The 24382-nt window shown below is 36.4% G+C and overlaps 1 protein-coding gene across 7 annotated transcripts in view; it reads left to right on the top strand.

Moving 5' to 3' along the window:
* Positions 1–24382, top strand: part of lap (phosphatidylinositol-binding clathrin assembly protein lap) — a 141014-nt gene that overhangs the window by 79638 nt on the left and 36994 nt on the right. For 6 of the 7 annotated variants that reach the window (XM_083123793.1, XM_083123798.1, XM_083123797.1 and 3 more), the window contains 9 exons: positions 1018–1120; positions 2126–2334; positions 2849–2955; positions 5639–5680; positions 7207–7301; positions 10646–10820; positions 15551–15685; positions 17182–17302; positions 22525–22611. In XM_083123793.1, coding sequence (XP_082979919.1) covers positions 1018–1120; positions 2126–2334; positions 2849–2955; positions 5639–5680; positions 7207–7301; positions 10646–10820; positions 15551–15685; positions 17182–17302; positions 22525–22611 — 1074 coding nt within the window. The remainder of the gene's footprint in view (positions 1–1017; positions 1121–2125; positions 2335–2848; positions 2956–5638; positions 5681–7206; positions 7302–10645; positions 10821–15550; positions 15686–17181; positions 17303–22524; positions 22612–24382) is intronic. The other variant, XM_083123796.1, reaches the window with a different exon arrangement.

Consider the following 24382-nt stretch of genomic DNA (forward strand, 5'->3'; position numbering starts at 1 on the left):
GTGCACGTGGCGTGCCAATCAAGTACTGTCTTCTACATGCGTGCCTATATGTAGGTAAGAGGCCATTCAGTTGCCACGTTGGATCCACACCACCTACACTGGATTCCTCCCACACAAAATACATAAGAAACAGTTTTAGTCATGCCTCTGCACTTCAATCCCTGTAGACGAATGCCATCCATTCTCAAAAAACTCTTGAAATTATCTGGATCTGACCCATCTAATATGCAGAGAGATTCTCATTTACTGCTAGGAAAGTATTCTATAGCCATGGCATACTCCCCCCCCCCTCCTTTTGTGCCTTTGAATTTTTTAAATATAAAATGTTCATAAAAGAAATAAATAAGCAAATTAGGGAAAAGTATTCATTGTTTTTAAAGTTCAAGTGGAAGGAGAGAGAAAATTGATAATAACTATACCAAGGATGAATAACATGTGTCACCACATTGTTTAGGTAGGAAGTGTAGGCACACTAGATTTCTCCACTGCAGCTTGCAAAGTACCTTCTGTATGTCCAAAATTTTCTTGATCACTTCTAGAACCCCACACTACCTATCACTAACATGGGTTGATCACTCTCCTCAAAATTCCCTTTCCACTTCTTTTGAGCTTAGTCTAAAAATCAGAACTTGAGAGACATCTTAGCAAAACTTCCATGCTTCAGATAAACATAAAATTTATAATCACTACAGTAGGAAACTATGGACAAGTAAACACAACTGGAGTTTGGTATTGATCACTGAATCTCTGTTGATGTGGATCAAAAATTTACTTGATTAAGCGAATTTGTTGTTAAATTTAATTTTCATTGATGGATGTACTTGAAAATCTGAGCATACTTGAATGATTTGCAATGTTAACATTAAAGAATGATTGCTTAAACTTTAGATTTTATGCATTTTAAATGCAATCCATTTTATTTGAATTATTGAAAAAATTAAGTTGTGCATGTTACATTTAATTTAGGGAAAGAATGAGCACAAAATAAAATTAGTTAAGAACTTCTTTCTCTTTCAGGCTATGACATGTCTCCATTTATAAGAAGGTATGCCAAATATTTAAATGAGAAGGCTCTGTCGTACAGAACAGTCGCATTTGACTTCTGCAAAGTAAAAAGAGGGTAAGTTCACTATACTGTTTGTTCGCTAATGTCAGCACCTCTACAGAACATCATGAAAGCATATACATTTTCTAAAAAATTGTGTACACCTTTGATTATGGTTAATGAAGGGCTCAAGCTTTTATTTCAACTAACATTAAACTGTGCTTTGCAAGGTAGGAAGTTCACAGAAATAAGTTTGTACCCCTTTAACTATATAGCCATGTGATTTTTATTGCATTTAAATTTTGAAGGCCTTTTAACTTAATTTTGCTAGTTTCATGTATTTGTAGTATTTTTTCCATTCTAAAATTGTATTATGGTCAGTCTATAATTATCCACACTTTTGCTGTAATTTTCTTGAGGTTGGCCATGCTGCTTTGTGCTTTTACATGCTAATAAACTGTGCATTTTTCATTGCTTTACTGATATCATTTTCTTTTCTTAATGAAGGGTAAACATGGTCATGCCACACTCTCTGTTTGTACTAGTGATGCAAGCCTTTGGCAGATTCGGCCCCTGGTACATAACCATAGCTCTTTGTCATGAAACAGTGCTTAAATTTTATAATCGAAAGTTACTGTGTAAGCTCTTTCATTTTTTTTAAAGGTGGTTTGTAGTGTTTTTAGGTCAATTTAAAATCCTTAGTGATGAGAGGTGGCAAACATGATTTTTTTCCTTTACATCAAAAAGAATAATATAGCAAACTCTCCTACCTGAAACATTTAGGCTGCTTTCACACCGAATGGACAAGCTACATGGGCACTTTTAGTCTAAAAAAAGAACTCACTACGCATGCATGACCAAGTTGCCAAAGTGACACTGTGCACACTGTTGAGAAAATGGTGAAGTTCGAGTAACATGGAATCTGTGACATGTGCAGCTTATCACATCACTTTCAAACACACGTTGCATATATTTCTGAATGCCCAATTTCAAGTGACATGTGGGTCATAATGATTGTTAATTGTTTAAAATAACAATCCAGTCAGATCAATAATTGTTAATCAGTCTAAAATTTTCCAGGAAAGAAGATGGAACATTGAGGACGATGAGCGCAGACAAATTATTGAAAACACTTCCAGTATTACAAAGCCAATTAGATTCATTATTGGAATTCGATTGTACAGCCAATGATCTAACTAATGGAGTGATTAACATGGCATTTATGCTACTTTTTAGAGATCTAATAAGACTGTTTGCCTGCTACAATGATGGAATTATTAATTTGTTAGGTAAGTAAATTGATAAGCTAGGTATACTGCTGCATAATGTTGATTTTTGGTTTTAAACTTTATATCCTGAGAAATGCAAAACCCAAGAAAATCTAAATGCATGTTCGTTTTGTGAGGTTAAATGTGTTTCAAAGGAGAACGACAAGGTGAAACATCAGATCTGACATTCTTCAAAGGAGAAACTAGAAACCAGGATTGCATAATTTTTCAGATCAATTCCAGGATGGCAGAGAGTTTATTTTATTGTAACAATTCATAATTCTATTTCCTATAATTTCATAATTCTGTTTTCCTTTTAACTGTATGGGTCCTGATGAGATCGATAAGTTTATATGACATCACCTGTGACAAACACAAGGGATGTGCTGGTTAGTTGTGAATAACAATGTATTTTTCATCACAAGATGTAACATAATGACTTGTTTATTTATTTATGTATTGCTTTGTGTGCTATCTTTTTCACTTTGCTGCCACTTGGAGGTATATAAATCAATAATTGTATTTTTTTTTCCAGAGAAGTATTTTGACATGAATAAGAAGCAATGCAGGGAAGCCTTGGATTTGTACAAAAAGTTCCTTATTCGAATGGACAGAGTGGCAGAATTCTTGAAAGTAGCAGAGGTAATCAATCATCTGAATCATTGAACATGTATTTTAAGTTGGGGTGTCAGTTTAATCAGTACTCCTTTGGTATTTGTGGATATTTGTTGGTAAAGTCACCAATAATTTGATCAATCTGGTATTTCTTTTAAATAGCTTGTAATTGAGTGCACAAGTCTGCTATTTTGTAATTTATTTTAGTTATACCTAGTCGTATCATAAATACTGACAGAAAGTTTGAGGCAGTGTGTACAACCGGTTTTCAAGGTCACGGCCAACCTTCCTGTGCAAGAGGCTGGAGTGGGCCATTGTGAGTTGAGCTGTCATAGAGGAAGTGTGTTCGTAAAAGTGTAGCTATGGAGTGGGGCGATTACGAAAATCGTGTGGCAGTAATAGCACTTCATAAAGTGGGTCAAACAGCCCCCATGATATTCAGAACACTTAAAAAGTTGAATATCAGCAAATCTTTCGTGTATCGGACCATCAAGCGATTCACGGAGACTGGGACAGTTGATGATCGCCCAAGGCAAGGCCGCCCACGCAGCGTACGAACCAAAAAGTTAGTGCAAGCAGTGGCAGCCCGTATTCGGAGAAATCCTGTACGAAAGCAGGCAGTGCTTGCTCGTGAGCTGAACATTCCCAAAATGTCAGTGTCTCGTGTGTTAAGAAGTGACTTGGGGTTGAAGGCTTACCGGCAAAGTACAGGTCACTTCCTCAATGCACATCTGAAAGAGCAGAGGGTAATAAAAGCAAAACGCCTCTTGCAGCGTTATGCCAACAATGGCCACAGGAAAATTCTTTTCACAGATGAAAAGATATTCAACATTGAGGAAACTTTCAATCGCCAAAATGACCGGGTGTATGCGTCAACATCCCACGAAGCCCCGAAGATCCAGAGGGGTCATCATCCGGCCTCAGTCATGGTTTGGTGGGGCGTGGCGTATGATGGCACCACCAAGCTGCATTTTTGTGAAAAAGGGGTGAAAACGTCAGCCAGAGTGTACGAAAATACTGTGTTGAACTCTGTTGTGAAGCCTTTGAGTGACACTTTGTTCAGGAACCAACATCGGTCCTTCCAACAGGATTCCGCACCAACCCATAAGGCACACTCTACCCAGGAGTGGCTCAAGAGCAATGTCCCGGACTTCATTGCTCCAGCTGATTGGCCTGCTAGCAGCCCTGACCTCAACCCGTTAGACTACAAATTGTGGTCAGTGCTTGAGGGCATGGTCTGTATGAGGAGGCATGCCAATATTGACAGTCTGAAACGGTCCCTGGTGAAGGCAGTGGCGACTTTCCCTACGGAGACAGTGCGTACTGCTGTAGGTGAGTGGCCGCAGAGACTTCAGGCCTGTGTGAAGGCCAAAGGTGGCCATTTTGAAAAATGATTGGTGTTATGTGTTCGTTAGAACCTGTAAGTAACCTATACAATCAGGACATTAAAGTATCTTTAACACTTTCGTCATAATTCACTTTCAATGTTGTGTCAGTATTTATGATATGACTAGGTATATAGGTATCATTGTTACCCTGGCTTTGTCAACTAATTTCTAAATGGGTAGTTTCTTTTATAAGGCAAAAACCATTGTAATCACTTCATTACATTAAGAAGGTGACTGTGTTACCGAGGGTCTTCATAGAGTGTTTACCATACAATATCAGATCCATAATAGGGATGTGACTAAATCTATTTCCAATATGTAAATAACAGCTGAAATTAATATATCTGAATTGGTAATGAAGTTGGTAAAAGCCCAATATTTGAATTGATTCTGATACTCAGTTCATACTTTGAAACCTGAAAGAAGATACGCTGAAACTTGGACCTCTGGACAGGCCACTTTCCATATAATAAATTCCTTAATGAATAAATATCCACTTTAGAAAGCTGTATTTTGCAGCATGTCTGCGTTCAAGGTGTCCAGGCTGAAAATATCCAAAATTACACACAGCATTGTCATTATTATGCAAGGTAACTGGGACTAGAGTTCTCACCAAGTGTTTTCCATCATCTGAGGGATTATTAGAAAAGCTGTTCCAACCAAATGCTTTCTCAAATTGTCCACACCATGAAGTTTTCTCTGTTGCACACAGTTTTTTTTGTTTTTTTTTAACCCATTGCAAAGTGATAACAAGCATGCACTGAACCTTCCACTGGGACATCCACATCCCAACTGAGGCAGTAGTTGTTCTTATGCTGTTTTTGCACATGCACGACTATTGGTGACATACGTGCACCAGTGACCTCAAAAGTGGGACAAAAAAAATCTTGAGAAATTTCCTGTTGACCGAGCTTTAGATTGAGAATATGTAGCAAGTTTTTCTTGCATTATAATTAATTATTTTTATATTTCTAGCCTACATACGTGGTATGATTTCTAATATTTATTAATTATTTCTAATCATGGCTAAATACTAAAAGCAAATGTTTCAACAATTAGTTTTATTTGTGTCACTATGTATGTTTGAAAACAACTTTTAGATAACCATTACTTTCACTTATGTCGTTATCTCACCACTGAAGTTCCCAGGTTCAAATCCTGACCTGGCCATCTGTGCTATTTGTGGTTGTACCTTTATCAATTTAATTTAATCATCACTCATTCTCTTTGCAATTTGCCAAACTTGGCAGAAGAGTAATATTAGATAACTAAGAGCTTAGTATTAAACCCTAAGAATACTGATTGTGATTTTTATTTTGCAGAATGTGGGGATTGATAAAGGAGATATTCCAGATCTAACAAAGGTATGATATTTTAATTATTTAATGGTCATTAGCTAATGCAAACTCTTTAATGCGGCCGGACCCTGTGGCCGAGTGGTTAGCACATCATGCTGGGATGCCAAGGGTCCCGGGTTCTAATCCCGCTCGGGCTTGGTTGTTTGTGAATGTCCATTCATCATTTCATCACTCATCCCCATCTTTGCAAATTAGCAAAGAGGCACAAAATGCGAAGTAAAATAAACTAAATCAATCAATCAATTTAACTTTAATGCTAAACATGGTGCACATTTGAAATCCAATTATGACCTTAAAGTGCATGTGCAGAATTGTGAGGAAAATAGAAATACCCATTTCTCAGTTCAGATAGCTATCATGATGAAAAACCTAAGTAGGCTCAAAAGTATAAATAGAGAGAGAGAGAGAGTATGAAACCTAGAAAGGCTTAAGAAGGAAACTTGTTCAGCAATAGAGCAAAAAATGAATAAACAAGGACATATGGAAAGAGGAAAAAAATCAGCATTGAAGTACAGGTTGTCCCAAAAGGTACTTTACAACTTCAATGTCATATAACTAGAGGCACATATTTTTGGTAAGTAAAAAAGCAAAATTTTGGTACAAAAAAAAAAGTTGATTTCGGGTTCAAAAGCTGTAAATATAATAAAATTTCGGTGTTATAGTGGTGAATAATCACATCAAAAATGCTATATAAAATGACATTTTGGTTTTATCATTGTGAATATAATCCTCAATTTGATTTAAAAACTGCTCTTATCTTTCATCACACAAAATAAACTTAATAAGTTTATTCCTGTGTAAAGGGGTCCAGTTTTTCTTCTCTGCTACAGCAGAATTAATCAATTTTCCATGAATTGCACAACTCTCAGGATACTTCAGACTTCAGAAAGTATCGCGTCTGTATATAAACGATAAATTTCGTGTTTAAGAGTATATTTCGCATTTTGCAGTTCATTTCTCATTATTTCGTGACAAAACAGGGTAGGAAAATGCACCTCACACCTTTCAGAAACATGAAAAATGAACATTACAGCATGTTATTTCATATTTCGTGTTTTCGTCAAAAATTAAATTTGCATGCATCTACATATAACAAGACTTTTAATTCACTTAGAGAAACAAAGTTAGTTGCCTTTGAAACACTATAGACGTCGACGTTGCCTGGTTCCTCCCAGCGCTGAAAATCTACGTAGTACATCCCCTGTGTGTGACTAATTTAATGGATTGACATCTCTACGCTGGGAGGAACCAGGCAACGTCGACGTCTATAGTGTTTCAAAGGCAACAGATCCCGTTGCAGTAGCACTTGCAGAGACGATTTGACACAGGTAAAACAGCGCCAGCGAAAATGCAGGGGAAGCCAGGCCGGCTCGGTTGCTCAGTGGTAGAGCAATGGCACGAATTGCCAGAGACCCAGGTTCGAGTCCTGGTCGAGCCTGCATTTTTCGCTGAAAATCTATGTTGTTACATGTGTGTTGCATTCAGGTCATTGATGCATTCAGTTTCAGTAATGTTTTTTTTTTCCCCTTCAGGCACCGAGCAGCCTACTCGATGCTTTAGAGCAACATTTAGCAGTGCTTGAAGGGAAGAAGGGGTCTGCAGCAAATACACCAACTCAGTCTGCAAGGTTAGTGCTGTAATGATAGTAAGTACTACTGTGTAACATGTACCCCTCCAAACGGGGTGGCTGCTCTTTTTATGATGCAATTGTTTTCTTCAGCAGCAACAGATAAAGCTTTAGTTGGGTACTGTTCAAAAATTTGTTGGTTTCTAGAGTTTAAACCTGTGACAACCCAAGATACTCTTTGGCATCACCCTTCGTAAACTCAAGGGTGCATTGCTGCAGCAATGTAAGTTTTCTTCTATCCCTATTCTGGGCAAGATTAATCCATTAGGAACCCCACATATGGCCTTCCCATGACTAAATAATATAACAGGGTTTCTACCAGTGAAGAATGTCAAGAAAAAGTAAAGAAATCAACAGGTAGGTCAAGAAAGTCAAGAAATTATGCTTGTGGTCAAGAATTTTTGCATTTTTTTTAAAAAAAAATTCTACGGTATAGTGATTTTACATTGTTATATACCTGTACTGGTATTTGTTAAATTTAATATTTGGAACTCTAAAATTGCATTGAGTTGTGGTTATTATTTGTGTACTTCGTTTCTTAAGAATTTCATTCTTGCATGTATGAAGTTGTGTAAAAATATGAAATATAAAGTAATGTGGCCATTCCCCATCCAGAGTGAAGCCTGAAGCATTAATTCTTACATGCATTAATAATTAACGCAAGTCTAAATCTCTTGTTAAAATACAGCTTCAGTTTTCATCTTAACCTGCCCCGTAAAAATGAAAAAAAAATTATATTTTCTTAATTTCAAACTATAACTAAGTAGTGGGGGCGAGGGGGCTATAATGTTAAGAAAAAGGAAAAAGGTTAAGAAAGAGGATAGAAAGGTCATGAAAAGTCAAGAATTTTTGGTTGTTATTTTGGTAGACACCCTGTATAAGATTTTGATGTTTATTGCTTCCCTCCATCCTTGCAAATTTCTTTCAGGTCCACCTTAATATTGTCATTCTATCTTTATCTTCCACTTCCTACTGGTCCCTTACCATCAGGTTTTCCAGTAAGGGTCCTCTCTCATGTGTGCTTCTTTATTTAATTATCTAATTATTAAAATAATGTCAGGTAATGAATATAGATTATGTAGTTTTGATAACAGACAAACTAAGATTTACAGACTGCAGTACTAATGCAGTTCAGAAAAGCTCATGGTAGGTATATAAACTCAATGGTCAAATCACTCATTAGGATAATGCATTTGAATTATTTCATGGATTTTATAACAGATATACATATACAATTATAAGGTAGCTTAATCTCTCCAAACTAATCAATATTCTGATTGTCTGTTCAGAAACGACTGGGTTTGAAGATTCAAAGTTGTGAAGTTTAGTAACATTGAAATTCTTGTGTATTTGTCTTCGGAATGTGACGATGTCCTCAGAATTTCACAAATAACATCACACATTTTCATTCTCTGATCTGGCAGCACTATATTTTGATCTGTTTGAACTGTAGATTCATATACAATAGTGCCACCGTGAAATTTATTTAAATGATTTAAGCTAGTTACAAGTACTTTTGGTTTGCTGCCCAGTTTTAATAGATTATTGTTTGGACTGAACTGATCAATTTATTACTAGAGTTAGTGTTGAATTATAAATATTGCAATACAATTGCAACCTTGGTTCATTTGGGTTCCCACTGCTGCTTGAAGAAGAAAAGCGAGATTCATTAACCTCCTTAATATACGTAACAGATGACTGCAATGGATTTTAAAAATAAAGTGCATTTGTAGGTATTTACTCGACAAAGCCATATGACTTAATGTGTATATTAGGGCTGAACCAATACCGATGTATTGATTTGCCGTGTCTCGTAGAACCTGAATGTCCTGAAAATTGTACAAAACGCTAAACTTTACTGTGTAAAAACATTGTGGGAAAAGTGAATTTTATGATTAAATGGTTGTCATGTGAAATTATTCCCATTTTAAAGCAGAACTGGAGGTTGATACAATATAATTCCAATGAAAAAAATATGTAAACATTTTTACAAATATTTTGAACTACTTGGAATTGACTGACTCTCATGCCTTCTTAAACCCGAAGGTTCATGGCTGCAGCAACACAGGCCTTCCATCTGTCCCTATCCTACTTCGAATTGTATTTTCAAGTATCTGAATCTGTGGGAAATTGGTAAAATTATTGGCATTGGTATCGGTTCAAAATGGCAGAATTTTGTACAAAATTACAAGTTTATAGATATATTGGTAACTTTTCTGATAAATCACTACAGCAGTATGTTTATATTGTAAAATGCAGATAGGAGTACACATTAATCTGTCCCATCCTCAATATTTACACTGTAAGAAAAAGTACGTGACACATTTGGAGAAATTTATTTTTACAATATGAGCCCAGGAAGACACACCAGTTTTTAAATCCGAAAGGTTTTTCTCAACACCACTGATATTGGTTCAATCCTAGTTATTGTTTTAAATACAGGCTGAGTCAAAAGTTAGGTTACATAGCAAAACAAGTACATACATATATGCTCACCATCTGCTTGTTCTCAATGCACACAAAGTTTCTCTTCAACGCTTCAAATTGCGTTGTGTGCTAGTGTGGTGGTGGGAGGGGGTTAATTTTGGAGATGACCTCTGATCCTTTCTTTGATGTAGTTCAAGTTCTCAATTTGCCAAAGGTCTCCCAACAAGTAAAAATCCAGGGGTGATAGATCTGGCGACCGTGGTGGCCATTCACCTATGTAATCTGACTTTTGCCTCACCCTGTATATGATTAAATTCATATAAATAACTCATAAGCGTTATATTTTAGTAGCTAAGGTTTAGGTATTGCTCCAGTGCCAGATGGTTGATATCAACAACCTCCTGTACCAGACAAGACCCAGAGAAGCTTATTTACTGGCAGCCAATATGATGCAAGATTTTTTTTTTTGCTTTCACTTAGATAGTAAACTTTTATACTTTCTTAGATTCTCCTAAGTTGTAGCATGCATACAACATCAAGTTAGTTGTAAAAATGTTGACTTTCTACTTTACATGTTATGTTCCTATTTGTACACAGAAATAGATTATTTTTAGTGCATTTAGATCGAGCATGCCACATTTCAAGCATTTTGTTTTTACATAGGCACCTGAAGCTACACAGCAAGCATATTATGTTGAAAAATAAACCACAACACGTGACTGCAAAACCATATATTTTATTTATCTTTTGTTGTCGATTCTGCATATTGTGCATGTCCCATTTAGAAACACATTTCTTTTTGCAACTATTATTTTGTAGATGAAATGATATTTTATTTTTTGTTTTCTTTACTTTGTCCTTGCCTCCCTCATTTTTTACCCCTTCCCCGTCTTCCTCTTACCATTCTGGCACTGTAGCAACAGAGTGAATGTAAAGTCGGCAGTATCTGCACTATCTTCCACCAGCAATGCATTTGGGACCGCAGCGGCAAATGCTCGCCTCGACTCTCAAACAAATGGGACAATGGGCATTGATGAATCACTGAAGAAGCAAGCACTAGCCGAGGAGGAGGCTGCCATGAACCAGTATAGGGTAAGTGGTTACGTTCATATATTTAATACATTTGTTGCATATTTTGAATATTTAGTTTAATTCATGATGGATGCGGTAAACACTGTTTTAGTATTACTTGCGAGAAGTTTCCTCGTTCCACGTTGCACAATTGATAGTTTTTTCTTCGGATTAATTTCGTAGGCTCACTGCCTTCATTCACTAAGGAACATTCCCTTAGTGAATGAAGGCAGTGAGCCTAAAATTAATCCGAAGAAAAAAATATTCAATTGTGCAATGTGGAAAGGCAAAACTTCTCACAAGTAATTTAGTTTAATACAAGTGGAACAGTTGCACAATAAGACAAATATAAAAAAGTATTTACAATTTTTCATCTCGTTGATGAAAAGGTAAAATGCGCAAAAATAGATTAAGTTTGGTATGAAACTGAGGAGTGTAAGTACTTCTTTATATTTTTCTTAGAGTGTAAGATATTTAATTACAAGGTGCAGTGCTAAAAATCACTGAAAAATTTGGTAGTACTTGTATTTTGCATTCTTCCTATTTTACGTTTCTTTTCTGTTCCTTAAGGCTAATTACAACATTGAAAATGAATGATGATTAGGTAAAAGTGATGAAGGGACACAAGCAAAGGAACACCCATGCCAAGACAAGATCTCGAACCCATAACTTTCGGTGACCAAATTGAGAGTTGACAACATAAAATTCTCTGCTCTTAACTTGGTTATAAGTTGGGACTTATGTGTCCTATCATAACTCCTCTTTCATGCTTTGGGCCATGAATTGAAAATTGGAAGACTTGTTTCCTGCCTGGCAATTTCTTTAATATAAACTGCAGTCTTCGTCAAAATATTTCCTTCACTTTACAAAAATTACTTTGGCATCCACAGTCTGAGATTATGGAAACATTTCAGACATCTTTGATATTACCAAATATACTTTCTACATAATATTGTTCAAGTTTCAATTTTGACTAATGATGCAGTATTTGTTGTCATTGAACATACAGTTTGTCATTACTGGATTGCTGCTATAATTAAACATTTGTACCTAATTTTAGCACTTTCGATAATGTAAGTTGCCTTCACATAAGTAAAATTTTTATTACTGAAAATAATGGTGCCTGATATGGTGCAAAATATACCTCACCTGGTTCCTGAAGTGCATTTTTATTTTAATCAAAGTTCAAGATGCTTTTAAGGAAAACATATACAGTGGAACCCTGATTTTATGTTCCCGGATTTTACATTTTCCCACATTATACATTCAGTTTTCATGGTCCCAACATAGCAAAATGTTACAAAATTTTCCTCAATTTTACATTTTCCAGCATTTTAAGTTTTTTCAGCTTGGTCCCCTGAAAAACATAAAATTGAGGTTCCACTGTATTGATACTTGTGTTCATTTGTCCCCATGTAGGTGGGGCAGTGTCCATTATAGGTTTTTATTTGTGGTAATTTACATATTTAAAATATATTTTTGTCCTGTGTTATAGACTACGAAGGTAGCAATTTGTACAAAAAGTGCAAAATATGTATTGAAATGAATTCTGGGTACAGTAAGTTTTGTGCAGGGCTAAAAAAAAGTGCAAGAATTAGATTGACATTTTAATATACTTACTTTTTGAATGATTAAAAAAAAAATATTTCTAATGCTCAAGACCAATCCTTGTTCTCAGAGTGAGACCTATTTGAAACTTTGATTAATTTATTTGAAAGTATGTTGTCATGTTTATGTTTCTGTCAATGCTGCTACACCTGATGTTTTTGGATCTTTAGTCAGGATCTGAGGTAGGATTTCCTTCCTTGTTCTCACATTTGTTATTCATTCCTCCCCCCTTACACATTATTATAAGTACAAAACAAACTGATTAGATGTTTTGATGTTTTTGTATTTTAGTTAGTAAGTGCATGTTATTTTGGGAAAATCATTTTTGACCAGCTTCTTGTTATTGATTTCTGTCAGTTGAAAGAGAGATTTTGATTATGTTGATTTGGGATGGGTTTTATGTGCTTCTTACCCACCCATTTTGTTAGGAGATCAAGAAACCACACTGGTAAGTTGGGACTGTAGATATATATCTCAATTCCTTTGCAAATTAATGGGATATTCTGTGGTTGGGCTGTAAGTGCAGCATGTGTTTGTTCTGGTAACACAAATAGCTCTTACCTTATACTTTGACATTTATTTACTACATAGAAGTTTATTCATAATTGGTAAAAGAGACATGGAAGTATATAAATATGAAGAAACTAGTAGTCACTTTATCCGCGAAACTGTTTTTTCTTTGTTCTATTAATTTCAGTGGCCACTGCCACCATCCTCGTTGGAACTCTCTGTACTGTACTGTATTTATAGAAGTTTTTTAAGTGAAAAATTGCAGGCTCGAACAGGACCCAAACCTGAGCCTCCTGCATACTGGTCTGCATAAATAGCTACTGAGCCAGTTGTGGTTGTGCTTTTTTTTTTTGCTGCTTCACCTGTGTACATGCTAAATAGCTTTTAGCATGAAGAATGATAGGGATGTACTTGTCTCTAGATAAATCCTTGATTCCCACTGCTCTTAAGACCTATTGTGAGATGTTTTCATGTAATCGTCATGGTCTGTTTGGCTTCATCAGCACTGTTGAATCGTTTCCCAGCGAGGAAAGTCTTCAAATGGAGGAATAGGTGATAATCGCTAGGGGTGAGATCCGGACTGTATGGAAGGTGGTCCATCCGCTCCTAGCCAAATGAGTCAATGAGCGACACTGTGGCAGCAGCTGCAGTGTGTATTCGTGCGTTGTCGTGCAGCAACATGATACCGGAAGACAGCATTCCTCGTCATTTATTCTGTATTGCTCGGCGAAGTTTCTTGAGAGTGTTGCAATACACGGCTGCATTAACTGTTTGTCCATTCGTCAGAAACTAAATCAGAAGCAGCCCAAACCGCACTCTCAACATCATGCACCAATGAGTCAGTTATGATCGAGGGGCGTCCTGATCGTGGTTCATCATGAACATTCGTGCGACCGGCCTTAACCTTTTGGGTCCCAAGTGTTTCGGTCGAGATACCCAAATGTAACCCTCGCGGTCCCAAGCATCTCGTTCGAGAATGAATGTTTTCCATGCGGGCGCAATCAGGGGGTGGGGGTGGGGGAAGACTGGTTGTTGAATCTGCATTTTTTTTTCAGCAAGCTTTCCATGTTATCATTTTGTGTAAAATGTAGTTTTATTAGTAGTTTAAGATATTAGTGTATCACAAATTTAAAAAGAGAAACATTTGTAATGAAATTGGAAGTTACTGAACATCTCATGCAGGTATTTCCCCTGTTGTTGGTACATGGATCATTTCATAAATAATGCACACTAATTTATTACTCACCCGTATGTTGCTGTGGCAGTGATGTCTCTTCACAGTCCTTCAATGTAGTCTCCCTGTTTGGCAATGACCGAATCCCAACGTCGAGGAAGCTTCTGCATGCCATCCAATACGCCATCTTTGTTCAGCTGTCGAATGGCTCTTGTAACGGCAGTAGAAAGCCCTTCCAGAGATAAAAAACGAAGTCCACTCAAAGGCAGTTTCAACTTGGGTAAGTGGTCGAAGTCAGGGGGACTCGTGTCTGGACTATACGGAGCATGGGATATCACATCCCAACCGTAATCGCCTAGTTTTCCATTGACGACATGCCCAATATGCAGCAGAGCATTGTCTTGAAGAATGAGTGCACCAGCCTCAAGTAGCTGAGAGTGTGTTTTGTGCATTTTTCTTCAGATTTTGCAAGAAATCACGGTAATACACTACTGAGACACGTGTGCCACATGCAACTCGGTCTGTGAGGATTACTCCCTGATGATCATAAGCAAAAATCAGCATTTGTTTGAATTTTGATTGTGCACGCCGAATTTTTTTGGGTCGTGGGGAAGATCAAGCTCTCCACTCATTTGACTGCATTTTCAGTTCCGGTTCAAAGTCCCTGATCCATGTTTCATCAATAGCAACAATCCGATGCAAGAATGCCTCTCTTTCAACGTTGAATCTTGGTTTCAGTGTGGTTGCTTTGTCCAGGCATGTCTTCTGTGCAGCTGTCAAGAAGTGGGGGACCCAGCGTGCCAAAATTTTTCTCTTCCCTAAATCATTGATCAAAATGCGGTATACAGACGTCTGTGGGATTCCTGTGGCGTCAGAAAGTTCTTCACAAGTTGCACGATGATCTTCTAGAGCTGCTGCCACAAGTTGCACACATCATACATCAGTTGTTGTTTTCGGCCTTCCTGGTCTTGCATCATCCTGTATACTCACAGACCTCTATGAAAACAATTTGACCAACGAGACACTGTACTATGGTTCAGTGTTGACTCGCCGCACACTTCCAGTAACGCTCTGTGGATTTCTGTCTGGTTTTTCCATGTAGAGTTTCAATTTTAATGTACGACCTATGATCGTCAACTGTAATAGTACCCGAGACACCTGCAGCCTCCATTTCCACTCAGTGTCACAGTCACGCTATGTAAAGTAGAGAGCTCACAAACACAGGGCTGGCTGTGTCAGGCCCTCAATGTAAAATGACGCCAGTCTTCGGTTGCATCATCCACTCTGCAATGTTTACACACTGTGCATTATTTATGAAATGGCCCATGTAAAATAAAAAGCCACATGCTTATTAGCATAGTAATTATTATGTTGTGAAAAACAGCAAACATCTCTGTGTTGTATTACTGAGACTGTAGTCAATAGTAAATATACATTATTGTGTCAATTTTAATTTCAGGAGAGATATGGTAAAAACCAGTCGCCTACAAATGCTAGTACTAACCCATTCTTGAGTTCTCCAACAAATGCTGGCTCTCAACCCATTGTTGACTTTTTTGGCTCTCCTACTGCAGCATCATTAAGTAATGCTCAGGTTAGTAATGTTCAGTCCTCAGATATGAAATTTTGGCCGATACCGATATAAAATTTACCGATACTGATAACCGATATTCTACCGATGCGATATAAAATTAGAAATGGTCCGTGAAGAACCTGAAATGTTCATTGATCTCCTTAATAAATGTGTGTTTCAAGGTGACTGTAGTGCAAAAGAAGTTTAATATTTAGACATGTACTTTCTTAGAAAGAAGGGCATGGAGATTATACATAAAAATTACAACAAAATGGCAGAATTTTGCACTAAATTATAATCTTTATATCAGATCGGTAAAATAATCGGTAATTTTACCGATACACCGATATGCCTATATTGGCTGATACCGATAAGAGTACCGATTAATCGGTCCCATCCCTAGTTTCTGTATAAGCAAGCCTTTGTATCATTACACAATAAAACTGATAAAATTACACACAGTACAAAGTTCAGTCCTCTTCTCAGTTAAGTCTTCAAGGTTGAAACTGAATGCCAAAAAAAACTAATGTCAGCACCAGAGCTGTTGTTTGAATGCAACCATGCCTTACCCAAGAGGATGCCAATTCTATGCTGACTGATGTAAAGATATTGTAGCATTGTTTCATTATTGCTGCTACTGGTAGACAGGGAAAAGTCTCTCCACTAAGTTTCTTAAGTTTTTACTATTGGACATTTAGCAATTAAGGTGTCAACTTTGGTGCAGAAATTGTACACACCGAAATATCAGTCTGTTTTGAACAGTAGTTGGTAGATACTTACAACACTCCTTTAACAGTTCCAGTTCTATAATTTGATTGCTACAATTTGGAGTTCAAAGTGTTTTTTATGCATACTTGATTATTAGAGGCATGCAAATTTCGTTTTTGATGAAAACACAAAATATGAAATAACATGCTGTAATGTTCATTTTTCACGTTTCTGAAAGGTGTGAGGCACATTTTCTACCCTGTTTTGTCACGAAATAATGCGAAATGAACTGCAAAATGCGAAATATACTCTTAAATACTAAATTTACCGTTTATATACCAATGTGACACTTTCTGAAGTATCCTGTGAGTTAAGCAATTCATGGAAAATTGATTAATTCTGCTGTAAATATTTGAGAAGCAAAAATGGAGCGCTTTACACAGGAATAAACTTAATATTCTGGTAACTACATAAATGTGCTATTAGAAGGGATAAGTTTATTTTGTGTAATAAGTGCAGTTCTTTAATCAAATTTAGGATTATATTCACAATTTTAAAACAAAAATGTCATTTTATATAGCACTTTTGATGTGATTATTCACCGCTATAACACTGAAATTTTATTTTATTTACCACTTTTGAACCTGAAATAGACTCTGTTTTTGTACCGAAATTTTGCTTCTTTATTTACCAAAAATATGTGCCTCTATTGATTATAGATTTCTAAAATTGCAGGAGTTAAGTTGCACATTACAACCTATTCAGTCATAATCATATTATGCAGTAATACATACAAATTGTTCTTACAGCCAACAAAGGCATCAGATGACTTGCTGCAGCTAAGTGGTAATCCCTTTGCCGATATATTTGCGGCATCATCTCAAACTTCAGCACCACCTGCATCAGCTTCTACGATGTGGGTGCCTAATGGTAAGTTAATTTTTAAAATGACTAGTACCTTAGTCGATATTGTGTGTGAAGATTTACCTGTGTGTTGTGTAAATACAGCAAATATCAGACTGTAATTCGGAGTATGCTTTAGTACTATTCTGTGTGAAACATTTGTTTGTAACATTAATTTGATTTTGTTAATTATGGAGTGGAACTCCGATTTTACGTTCCAAGATTTTAAATTTTCTTGCATTATACATGCAGCCTTGATGGTCTCAACATAGCAACATGTTATAAAGTTTTCCTCAATTTAAGATTTTCCTGAATTTTAAGTTTTTCAGCTTGGTCCCCTGACGAACATAAATTCGAGGTTCCACTGTGTATGTGCACATGTCTCCAGTAGTCACATAAAGAAAGGTGGCACTTCACATTCAAAAGAGCAATTTGATATGCTGACATTTTGAATACTCATGTGTTAAATGCACGTCTGTACCAGTGACCTGAAAAGTGATTTTTTTTAGATTGAAACGTTTGGAAATTTTGAGATTGAAATGTTTGGAAATGCAAACATTTTTTTTTCTTCGACTTTAATTGAAATGTTTGGAAATGCAAACATTTTTTTCTTTCTTTGACTTTGTTGTTTTGGGTGGTTTTTGTTTGGTGCAGTTCCCTATGGCGACTGAGCTAGGGCACCCAGATAGTGAATGAAAGGAAGGAGGCCCAGAAGGGCTAAGTAGCAAATAATAAGGAAAAGGAAACACACTCGAAAGTTTAAATTTTCAGTTGTAGACAATATGGTGGAAAGAGTGAGTGTTTAACCTTGCAATGCTGTATTGGACTAAATGGTTTCAAGTGACCATGCTGGGATTGTCGGTCATGTTTCAGTTTATCAATTGTTACAGAGTCGGGGTCCACTGACATCACCTAGGTAAGGGAAGCCATCAAAATGTTGGGCTTCATTAATTGCAAGCTTCCTGGTGTGAACACAAGGCTTGAAGATTTATGGTTGGAAAGGTGGAGCTATGTTGGTACTGCACCACCAACAATTGACGGTTAAGCACAGGGTCCACACAAGCTGTTCTTTCCAAGTTTTATGCGGTATGTTGGATTGTTTCTTGTGTGCAGTTATTAGGTTCTGGAGATCCTATTGCCGAGGTGCTGTAGAGGTCACATAACTAAATACTCTGCAGGTACCCATCATGTTTCTAAAATGGCAACTAGTGCCATGCAGGAAAAAAGAACTGTATTCTGTGCAAAGTTTTGGGGGAGCCTGAAATTGGTAGTCTGAGTATGTGTAGGAGGCAGTCTCCATTTCCAGTTTGGTAGGTGGCACTCGGGAAGCAAAAAGCTGTGATTTTTTAACTTTCTTTTTTGATGTATCTACTGCTGCCACTGTGTTCTGTTGACGTCCAGGCATGGTAACATACACTTTGGCCCTTCTGCTTTTAAAATGGTGACAGAAATATTCAGCACTGCAACTTGAAATCACGTAATCACGTAATCTTTAATTGCATCCTGCAAGAAAGTCTCATGTTGTAAAAGGTGAGCCCTGAGAGTAGAGTTGTCAGTAGTGGTTTTGATGGCACAAAGGCTCGTGCATGTGGGTGAGATTATTTGCTGCTGTATCCCATAGGAGCCTTTACAGGGCCCATCAATCAAATTTACCTTCCAGCAAAGCAAAACTCAAGCAATCTTACTGAAGCAAATGCATTCTGGAATAATTTCCCTGACCATACACCAAATCGAATAAAGACTTTTTCCACAGTCTGGACAATGATAATGCTTATAAAACAATTGCACATTTTCGCCAAGTTTGAATTTTTTTTGCACCTTCCTCTCTTTCCTTGTATGGCTATTAACATGACAAAGTTTTTCTTTTATACCCATTATGTTTTGACAAAATTCTCAAATTACTTCCAGTTGTTCTGCTAACATACAAGTTAAAAAAAAAAAAAAAATCGTAACCTGTGCCTTGTTTTGTCCTCCGAATTTTTAGCCAGACCTTTGTTCTTCTTCGGGGATCAAAGGAAAGAAGAGTTGTGGAAGGGTTGAAACATGGTTAAATTAGTTAAAAAGGATTAAAAAGTATAAAACTTGATGTATATCGCAGCAGAAATCGGCTATTTACAGTTATCTCAGCGGTCTCTATCACTGCAATGACATGATCAGGATATCAAATATCTATGCTTTTTAATTCTTTTTAACTGTTTTAAACCTTTCATGACTGTTTTTCCTTCCATCCATGAAGGACCAAGGTCGGCTCAAAAATTCCGATGGCAAAACTAGGCATGTGTTGTAATTTTATCTTGTTTTTATATGTTGACATGTGATGTGAAGTACCAACTTTTTAAGTATAATAAAAAACTGAAATTCATATTTCATATTATTAGAAGAACATTAATAAATATTATGGTTAATTGGATTGTCTTTTAAATTATTCTGCAGTGCATCAGTACGTACGTACTTTTAAGTTAGGTACTTTGTTGTGACACTTAGTTCCATAACAAATCCCCACATTTCAATATTTTGAAATATCTTTAAGATGCTTCTCAGTGGTGGGTGTTAATTCCTACTAATTCGTGAACCATAAGACACTGTGCGATATACATGTAGAGCTAGTGTTTATGGTGGAGTAAAACTCTGAATGTATGATGATCTGTTAATTATTTTAAGTATCTAAAAGAAAGAAAGGTTATACTGTTTATTGCAGTTGCATGAACCTGTGTCACACTAGGCAACTGAAGCCCTACAGACTAGTCATTGGGATCTAATGCTCCACCTTGATTTATACGAAGGCTGGAATTTTAAGTGGCAATAGCACATACCTGGCAAAGCTGCCAGAAGGGTGGCGAAATTCATCTCGGTCCAAAAAACTTGGAAAAACGAATAGTAAATTAATCAGAATAGTGGCAACTGTAAATACTACAAATGCAAAATTTTTAGTCCATTCGTTGCCTTTAGTCACCTGCATTGTGTAAGGGAGATTGAGACTGAAATGACACTTGAAAACTAACCTATGGAAAGCAATGCAGTCTTTCATACCGTTGACATGACATGCTACACATGCTGCTTGCGTGCCAGACCCACTTGACCGAAAACGATCCATGAACTATTCACGAGGCTACAGGATGAATGAAAAAAAAAAATCCATCAGCAATATACCAGAACTTATGGAAAGCCTGCCCTGAAGAGTAAGTGCTGTAATAATAGCGAAGGGAGATCCAACATCTTATTAGTTACCTGGCTGGTGTCTTTGGAATGAACAGCACGGTAACTGGTGACTTTTGGCTATGTAGTGTACGTTGAAATTCATGCAACTTAAAACCTTATCCTGGAAAACAAGAATTCTACCATTAATTGGCTTCGCTGACAAAAGGAAATGTGAACTATATAAATTTATGCAATACCAAAGCTCTAAGTAACTGTTACTAGATCATCGGACAGGACAGTGTCAACACCCATTCTTGTTACCGTGCAGGTGCATTTAGTGGAGAAGGAAGGTTCATTTACCTTGAGTTATGCAAAGTATCCAACCAAGAGGTGACATAAGCAACATTGACTTATCATGCTACTGTGATTCTTCAGAGGTGTTGCCATTAATAAAATTCCAACTTTAGTAAAAATCAGTTGAACTAGTGAGAAACACGAGGTGGCAGTCATATGCTGAAAGCTAAGGCTACCAATCGCCATGAACAGTTGCCTTGTGTGAAATAGTGATCAACAAATACTTTTAGGAAATTTCTTGAAAGAAGCAAATATCAGATACATGTTCATGTGTAAATAATTTAACATTTAAACTTTGCTCGTGTTTGTTGTGAAGTGCATTGTTGAAGATATATTTGTTAATGTTTTAGTTTACAATTTTGTGCAAAGTGAATTCATCTGTAAACTAGGAGGTAAGGATGAGGTTACAATAAAATCTTTCACATGTAGCAGCTCTGCACTTTAGGTTAAGTTCTGTACTGATTAAAGATGTCATCTTTGAAGTGGTAAGTTTTTAGTTATAAGTGCTTATTAATTATCCATAATTTCCACGACACTAAATCTTATTAATGCTTGCTAGTAGAAATGAATTTTGAGTTGTCAAGCAAGCTTTCGAACAATATTGGCACTTTTTCCTTACAAAGTTTACTTCTTTTCTCTTTAGAGGTTTATTTCACATGATCATTACAACCAGTCAATGCACATAGATGTAACAGGTTTATGCATGTAAACTTGAGCTGATTGTAATGCCTGTGTGAGTGTAGCATTTGGCCATACATTGAGATCCAGTGAAATAATAATAATTAGCTTGCTGTATATTTTTTTTTTAAATATTATATAGAATTTCAGTTAGAGGTAATACATGCAGCATGGATCCAAAAAATAAATTACTTTCACTTCTTATATAAAAATAAGCACAATATCAATTTTACAGCATAGTTCAGAACACAGGAGAAGTACTGTGTAGAAATTTAAGTGATAAAAGCAGGTTTGGCCAAGACTTCAACTCTGGCCTCCATCATACCATACCATTGCCCTACCAACTACGAGACAGAACCAGGACAAGCTCGGTGGCTCAATTGGTAGAGCAATGGTATGGTATGTCAGCGACCTGGATTAAAGTCCTGGTGGAGCATGCATTTTTGGTATGTAAAATCAGTGTTACATGCAAAATACTTCTGTTCTTTTTCAACAATCAATTTTGGTGACTTACTTTTGCCACTGAAAAGGACACTTTTTCTGGGCTTTATTCAGTGACAATTAGGGCTGAACCGATGCTGATTCATCGGTATCGGCTGATACAAGCACTATCGGTTTCAATTCATCTACCAATACTTTGCCGCATGACACTTTCGCGAAGTTCAATTATCCTGGACATTATGCAAAATTCAAACTTAATTTTAATTTCTACCAATTTTGCATGAAAAACTTTAATTTTGTGATTACAAATTTTAATTATTGCAATTTTAAAGTATCTGTATCGGTGAGAATTGGTAAGAGTATCGGTATCGGTTCAGCCCTAGTGACAATCCATAAATTATGAATTAGACAATTTAACTCTGCATGGAACTTTTATATAAGAAGTGAATTTGAACAGGTTGGTGCTATGAATTTTAGTTTCTTTACCGTAGGAAACCATTATTTTCATAGTATGTAATATCTGCAGTGCTTTTAGCCTTTTCTCTTTATTTTCACAAAAGTCATTGAAGTGGTTAGTTTCATTTTGTTTCATAGATGTGTTTATTTTTGTTTTGCTAATTTTAGATTTATTGATTTAGGATTTGGTGGAATGCCTGGTGCTACGAATGCCTTTGTAAGTGATAAGAACTTTAGTACGGTGTTCGGTGGAGCAGAAGCTGGTACAGGTAAGCAATTTCTTTTTCTTTTGGCTTCCTCATGGTATGTGTTCAAAATAAGAATCAAACATGTTTCACAATTATATCTTGCCTGTTAATGATGGGAAAACTTATTTTTCAGGTTCTGTACTGAAAATAATATAACTCTTTCTTTCCTTTTTTTTTCCCAAGGAAGGTAATGGAAACTTAAAAATACTATACTTTCAGATCCAGTTAACAAGCAGAATGCATATTTTGTGACTGAAATGAGATTATTATACTTCATGCAGTTCTTTTTAATAAGATTTATTACCAAAAAATATGATTATGTACCAAACTTTTTGCATGCCAATTCTCCCTGTAGACGTTTGATGTTTTTGATTCACTATTGCATGGAAGCTTCAATTTAATTGAAAACTATAATTCTTTCCAATCATGTGTCGAAATATGGACTTTGATGTTTTTTTGTTAGAGCAGTAACAGCTGAAAAGTTTTCAGTTGCCCCAATTAATGATGTATAATGAATTAGAAATAATCTAAATTTCACTTACGTTGGTGAGCTAAAAGGTAGGAAAACAACGTTTTGAAGATCACACAACACCTTTGTCAAGTTGAAAGTACAAAAACCAAAACTCATTGACACTAACCTACATGGTCAGAGATCATAGCTGTTGAAAATTAAGAATCCCACCACACATTAAAAATTTAATCCACTCTTGATAGCTTCACGTGTGTGTGGAAATTTTTTAAATAGTTCCATGGCTCGGGAAATTTGGCGATCTTGGAAATGGATGAAAAGAAGATGCAATGAATATTCATGCTCTTCTCGGAGACAAACCCAGATATTTCAGAACTAACATTTCAAGTATATATTCAATGTGCTTAGCCACAGACACAGTAGAATTCGGCAAGTTACCACAAGCAAAAGAACATGCACACAACCATCTGTCGTGCGCATCTACTTGCACGGGTAGAGTGGAACAGGCTTCCCTGTGGTGTGAGCTGAACGGATGGAGGGGAAGATGCGTGAAGGTTTCTGGCTGAAGGTATTTCTGTTTATGGTCGCTCTATAGAAGAGAGACGTAAAATATGCTCAAAAGCATGGTATGTTGACTCTTTCAAGGGTTTAAATAATGAAGTGTGGAAATAAATTGAAATAATATACTACGTGTAAGGAAGAGAAGAAGGAACATACAGGTATGTTAAGGTTCCAGGTCAGAGACATTATGGGATTGATAAGCAGCAGTGGTGGCAATTAGGGGGCTCCCACACTATGGCTTTTTAAGGCTAAACCTTGTCCACAAAGAGAAAGTAAACTGTCCTAACCCCCGTCCCCTCAGTTTTTGGTACCCAATCACCATTACTGGTAACCAGCTTTTTGCTGCTATTACCGTAAACTTCAGTATGTCATTCAACATAACCACAAAAACTTGGTGAAATCGTGCTTGTTGAACAAGTACCAAAAATTGATCTGAAATACTTTAACTTAAATGCAAATTCTTGAACCTTGTCAAGAAATGGACCATATTTTTTTTATTATTATTATTTGTTACTTTCATTGCATGGCACTTCATTTACTCATGAATACACACCTAGATTTATCAATCTTGATTGCTGGCAAATGTGTGCAATTTCATATATACCCTGATATTTGTTGAATCAATAAAGGTTTCTTCAACTCTTCAACATTTTTTACATGAAATGACATGAGAGACCCAAGTTTGCTCTCCAATTTTTTACCAAGTAAATATGGTCATGTGCTAGTCTCCTACTCATTCTCAGTGCATGCATGCATGTGTGT

The sequence above is a fragment of the Lepisma saccharinum genome, chromosome 6 (assembly GCF_977018435.1).
Source record: "Lepisma saccharinum chromosome 6, izLepSacc3.1, whole genome shotgun sequence".
In the NCBI taxonomy this organism is placed as follows: Eukaryota; Metazoa; Arthropoda; class Insecta; order Zygentoma; family Lepismatidae; genus Lepisma; species Lepisma saccharinum.